Consider the following 6,044-nt stretch of genomic DNA (forward strand, 5'->3'; position numbering starts at 1 on the left):
TATATATATATATATATATATATATATATGTATGTATGTATAAATATGTATAGTTATATATGAGATTAGCAGTAAAAATTGTTATGCTGTGCTCGTGCCCAGAACTGGCGATGAGAAATACCATGCTGCATCCTCCATCTACAATATGCTGATGGCTAACACATCAGACGACCATAAATATTATTTTAAAAAAAATATATTAGTAGAGAGTGGTGTTTTCTTAAGTATTACTGTCCTGTTTTTTGTATCATATTATGATATATAATTGTTGATGCGTCTGAGATGCATGTGCCTGGATATGCATAGAATCTCATCATATCTATCGAAACTCCATTTTTTTCCCAGCAATGCCGCTATTTCTACTCATTAATCCCAGTTTTGGAAGAAAAAAGGAAAAAGCTCGCATGTTTTCTTGAAATACAGTCCAATGACTATGTTTTAGTCATATAGAATATATTAGTAAGCATTAAAATTTAATTTTTCTTCAAAATAACATCGAAATTAATGATATTTTCATCATTCGAGTATCATGTTATAACAAAAAATAGTAAAAAAAATAAGATTACTCCTTTGTTGTATTGCATAAGAGAAATCGTCGGTATGAAAAAAAAAATAATAAATAAATAAAAAAAAACAGGCAGAGAGAAATCATCGGCTGTATAAAGCAAAGATTATATACCTACGAAGAAGGTGATCACGTGGGATTCCTTGGGCTGATTCGGCCGGAGGAACTTCATTGCCTTTTTCCTGTCATTGCTGGCAAAATACTTGACGAAAATAGATTCCACATCGTCCACCAACTTCACCACCTGCACGGTAATATTATATTTATTCTCCTAAATCAGTCTCAAAGTTTCATTATTTATGTAGAGAAACTCGAATTCGTGAAACTCCCAGCGTTGGCAAGTTGCACATAAAATACAAAAATAGGAAAAAAAAAAGGACAGTAGTCAAAAGAAAATTTAGATAGATAGGATAACAATTGAAATTAATTCTAACTGCCTATATATGTTCTTTTACTATTTAGATAGTAAATTTAAAATCAAAATGAGACGGCCGGGCCCTCAACTTGAGCTATTTTTCTCTTTTCTTCTATTTTAGTTTTTAAAATTTTCTACTCGCTATATTAATATAATGATTAATACTTGAAAATTACATTGGTTAAAAATGATTATTCACGAGATATTTTTGTAAATAAATAGAAAAACCTTAATACGTTCGGTAAGGATTGATTTTCTATGAGAACAAAATTATTGTTTTAACTTCTTCTAGCTTCGATCTTTATTACTATGCAGCTTACACGCAACGATCTTAATAATTTTCAAGGTAATGATAGCATTTGTTAATATGTTGATAACTATGAATTAAGCATTAGATATAAAATTTCTTGAAATATTTGCAGACCCAATTTGAGATTAATCGTTCTGCGTTAGTGCCTATAAGCGTGCGGGAAGGCAAGCAAAAAAGTTAATTCTAGAGAAATGATGAGGATGGGCATAATCGCGCAAGTAAAGCGAAAAATGAAATAAAGAAGCCCGCCACTTACCTTGTCAGAGTTTACGAAGTGCGATCGCTTCACCTTCTTTAAGTAGCAGCTCGATTCCAGATTTTTCGATACCTGTATATTATACACAAGCATCAGCATATGCATTATATCCTACTTATTCAATGTCAATTCTTGTCCATTAAAACTATCAATATTTTTTTCTGTCCAAATGCTTTTAAATTTAACATTCACAAAATGATTCCACTTCATTATGGAGAATATCTGAGGTATTTATTTTTATTTATTTTTTATTTTTTTGTGCCTGTCGTGCCATTTTGAAAGCATCTTTTAGAATTCAATTATGCGCTATATCTTTTCCTTAAATATTTTTCAATGTATAGTAAATGCGCCACTATTAAATGGGATCACATGCTATAAAATAATAATAATTATTATGTAAGTAAATTAAACTAACCACAAGATTGAAATCTGCTTATTACTAATTGTCAATTTCTCTTATTTTTTTTGGGAATAATCAATTCCATACTTAATTAATTTTGCACTTATACGTACTTCTGTTATGTATATGTTTAACGGAAGCTTGGTGGATCAGCCAAGTAGCCCGACGACGTTAGGATTGTTAACACAGAAATCTTTTCAATTTATGTTGCTTTCATTCGGTTACGAATGGAAATAGCATGTCATGAGAGTCATGTGACGAACTGCTAGCTAGCTGGTTGGTATCAATATATATCTCAAATTTAGAACGCATAGCTTCCGCAATTTTTGTACAACCGTATTTTTGGGCTACAGCTATTTGACATTGCTAGTCCTTTTTTATAAAGTATTTCTACCGATTAATAACAGGATAAGCGTATCCTTCAAATGTTCAACGGCTCGTGTTCATATTATTAAACAATTAATTTGTTCAAGTAAATTCCACGGTAAAGAATAAGCATACAAGCATACAAATAATTGATAAAGTTCGACAATGAATTAACTTTTTAAACTACGTGGGAATAGCGTAGAAATTTGTTTGTTGCTTTTGTTTCGAATTTAAGTAATGTTTACAAGGTTAAGCTATGCTTGTCTTTGCACATAATGCGCTAAAATATCTATTCGATCTCAAGAGAATATATTATCTTCTCTGGAATTTGCTAACTTAATATGTTCTATGGAACAAAATGCCATGCATCCCATTTAATCTGATCTCATCAAGGAAAAATAATAATAATAAGCGAGGATTAACTAATAAGATATCCGACTATTTTTGGAGAGAAATTTCGAAGTAAATTTCTTTTTTCTATTTCAAAATTATAACATTATTTATTTAATAGGGAAATTATAGAGTAAACGATAGAGAAAAACAAGATTATGCATGTTTTATCAATTTTTTTCTTCTTTTAATATGTTTCTTTAATGTGCTGAACTTAAAAAAAAAAAACATTAAGCTGCTCGAGTGGTTGGTTTTTGATGGTTGGGGTCGGCGTTCTTCACTCTTAAATTTTTATTTAATTCCTTAATATCACATAATAAACTGAAAATTTTTCCTTCTACTTAAATGTAAACACTTATAAAAAATTTTACATTAATTATATTTTTAATTTTATAATAAGAACAAAATAATTTAAATTTTTTTAAAATTCTTTAGATTTAAATACTCGTAATCCCTAAAATTAAAATTTCACCGCTCTTTTTCTTATGCTCTACTTCTTCCTCAATGCTTCAACTTCCAGCTTTGTTATCTTTCCAGTTTTTTCGAACACTTCAATTTTTTTTTCTCTTAATTTTTTATGTGTATCCTTGGCTTTATCAATCAAAGTCTAATCTAATTAATAATTTTGGCTGTTCCCGTTACATGATTCTTCAAAAGCAGCATGCTGTTATGTGTGATTAAAAATAAATATATAGAAAGACATAGGAAGAGTGTTAAAAGTACGCATTATTTTCCAACGATTTCTTATATAAATAAGTATTATAATCCGTTTTCTTTTGTTTTGATCATTTCATACATCTTGCGGACAAGCGACAACTATTTTGAAAAAAAAAATTGTTTTTCCAAATAACTGCATGAGGGCGAACAGTATGCTACAAAAAAAAAAAAATGTTTTTCCAAATAACTGCATGAGGGTCGAACAGTATGCTACAGCGCGACGGTTGCATTCAGAAAAAAATATTTATCGCCAATGAAAATAATAATCATTTGTGAAGAACCGCTCAAATTTTTAAAATACTAATTTTAATTTAAAGAATAGTTAATAAAAATTAAAAGATAATGATGATTATTATTAAAATAATAATAATAATAATAATCATTATGCCTCCTACTAAAAATTCCATTATATTTTATATGTAAACATTATATTTTTTTTTGTAGGAAATCTCAATTTATTTTAATTAAATCTCTTTTGATTTCGACATAATTTCTGATTTATACAAAATTACATAAATTGGGTTGAAACATACTCTAACGGCACTTGTACTGGAGAGAATCGTAATTTTTTACCTTGTCATATTTCTTCAATATCTTCGTGAAGGCAATCAAATTGAGTGAGCTGAAAGAAAAAAAAAAAAAAACAAAAAAAAGCCCCTTTAGGAAAAAAGAAAAAAATAACAAATAAAAATCATGTAACAGCCATGTCGTTCTCTAAGTGCGGGTGCGACTGTCCAAAGGATCATCATACCCACGTGACACCAACAACCAAAAGAGGCAGGAAACCTAATGGAGCAAATAATTCGTTTCAGCCAGCTTACCTATAGGTCTTTAGCAGTCCCAGACCTCTGTACAGCTCAACGAAAGCGCCGCGGATCATCTTCTCCGCGCACTGTATCTTCTTCCGGCTGATGTAATCCCCGCCGCCGCCTCCGAAGTCGCCTTCCTTTCTAGCTCCATTCACGAGATCCTCCCACACCATTGACGTTATGGCTGAAATGGTTTTGGTGGCATTCGTCGCCGGGATGTCAATCCTCATCGTCGCAGCCTTCGGCTTTGTTCCCTTCTTCGCCTTTGATCGAGTGGACCCAACGAAGCTGATGCCGTTTCTCTCCAGTGCGGAGATCACTTCTTCTGATATATCTGGTGATGTCGCGCTATCCGATATCTCGCTTGTTCGATCTGCGGGGACGACGAAGTTGATGTCAGTGCATACAAGTCTCTTACAAGAAAAGGGAAACAGGGCTTGTTACCGGAAAATGATGACGTTGAGTTCAGTAGATCAAGAAAGACGCCGTGATTGGGAGATGAGCATCGCCGCTGTTGACGGCGACGGTGATGCTCGTCGAGGATTTTCTTCAAATCAACAAGGATCTGAAGCTGTTTGTTTAGGGCTTCCCCGCGCTCGCAGAACTCTCTTTCCTTGGCCTCGTAGAATTTGTTCACTTTTTCAAGCTCTATTTCCAGTTTATTGAAAAAACTGATTTCCTTTTGTTTGTACACAAATTCGACTTATAAATTAGGCCATAGACTTAAATTTTTCAAGAGGACGGGATTGATTAGCGATTTATCAGTTAATTACCTCCTCCTCCCTGGATTGAACTGGTACCTCTTCCTCCGCGCTATCTTCGTCAACCTGAATGAAATAAACCGTAATGATTATTTGGAATGAGAGAGATTTCGCGGTCACGTCTTATGTGGTGGGTAGTGAAATGGTGAAAAGGGCGAGGGGAAAACGGTAGAAAACCAGAGCTAGATATTTCTCTGTTTCCAATTATTTAAATGGAAGGCCTAATGATGGTCGAGAAATTGAAGGGGGAAAATCATTTAGGAATGGTGGGAATGGGTATACCGGGACGGGTAATTCGCCATGGCTGCGTGAAGATGCGGAGAATAGTCCGGCAGCGAGCGCACGAAAACTATCGAAGATTGAAATTCCGAAATCGGGTATGTCTTTGTTGCTGGGGTCAGCAGCGTCGGAGTCCGATCGTGAATGGAGGGAAATCTTAATCTTCTTGACAAGCTTCTTGAGCTCGCGGTAGTTGACGAATGCGTCCTTCCACTCAGGAATGAGCTGCGCTTCCAATTCCCTCGAGAACTTCACCATTTCTCCCTATTCTCTACTACTCGCAAGAGAGCAGAGCAGGTAGAGAGTATCAGGGAAGGAAAAACCAGGTGAGGATTTCGGGAGAACAGGAGGTGGATAGGCCCAAGAAGTTGAGGGATTTATAGTGTTAAAGAGAGAAGAAAAGGTGGAGAAGAGGGTAGAAGGATACAGGAGGATAGTTAAGCAGCGAAAGGATCTCATGCATGAGAGAAGCCCTAATTTTTAGCTCAAATTTTTTTAAAACATAATTCTTACTTTTGTTTATCCTATATTGAGTTGACATCAACATTTTTTCTGTTATCTAACTATTTATCAGATATTAAAAAAATTAAATATATTAAAAATTGTCTCGAAATGTTAACAAGTCAAAGGGAGATATATTATCACATTTTATCGCTAAAGTTAATCCTATCAGATCTTAGTCATATATTGGAGATGGATTAGATGAGGATTAATGTCCAAATGTAAACTCTTCAAACTCCTTTTGTTTAACAAGTTAAGTTTTCTGCAAAATATAT

General features: G+C 33.6%; 1 protein-coding gene across 1 annotated transcript in view; it reads right to left on the minus strand.

Moving 5' to 3' along the window:
* LOC110031536 (phosphate transporter PHO1) overlaps positions 1-5,707 on the minus strand; it is a 12,598-nt gene extending 6,891 nt beyond the window's left edge. The window contains exons 1-7 of the mRNA XM_020734782.1: positions 5,272-5,707; positions 5,002-5,055; positions 4,673-4,907; positions 4,241-4,601; positions 3,993-4,041; positions 1,547-1,618; positions 680-809 (exon numbers count right to left, since the gene is read on the minus strand). Coding sequence (XP_020590441.1) covers positions 680-809; positions 1,547-1,618; positions 3,993-4,041; positions 4,241-4,601; positions 4,673-4,907; positions 5,002-5,055; positions 5,272-5,526 — 1,156 coding nt within the window. The 5' untranslated portion in view covers positions 5,527-5,707. The remainder of the gene's footprint in view (positions 1-679; positions 810-1,546; positions 1,619-3,992; positions 4,042-4,240; positions 4,602-4,672; positions 4,908-5,001; positions 5,056-5,271) is intronic.
* Positions 5,708-6,044: the final 337 nt, after the last annotated feature.

This window comes from Phalaenopsis equestris, unplaced genomic scaffold (assembly GCF_001263595.1).
Source record: "Phalaenopsis equestris unplaced genomic scaffold, ASM126359v1 Scaffold000839, whole genome shotgun sequence".
NCBI classification, from domain to species: Eukaryota; Viridiplantae; Streptophyta; class Magnoliopsida; order Asparagales; family Orchidaceae; genus Phalaenopsis; species Phalaenopsis equestris.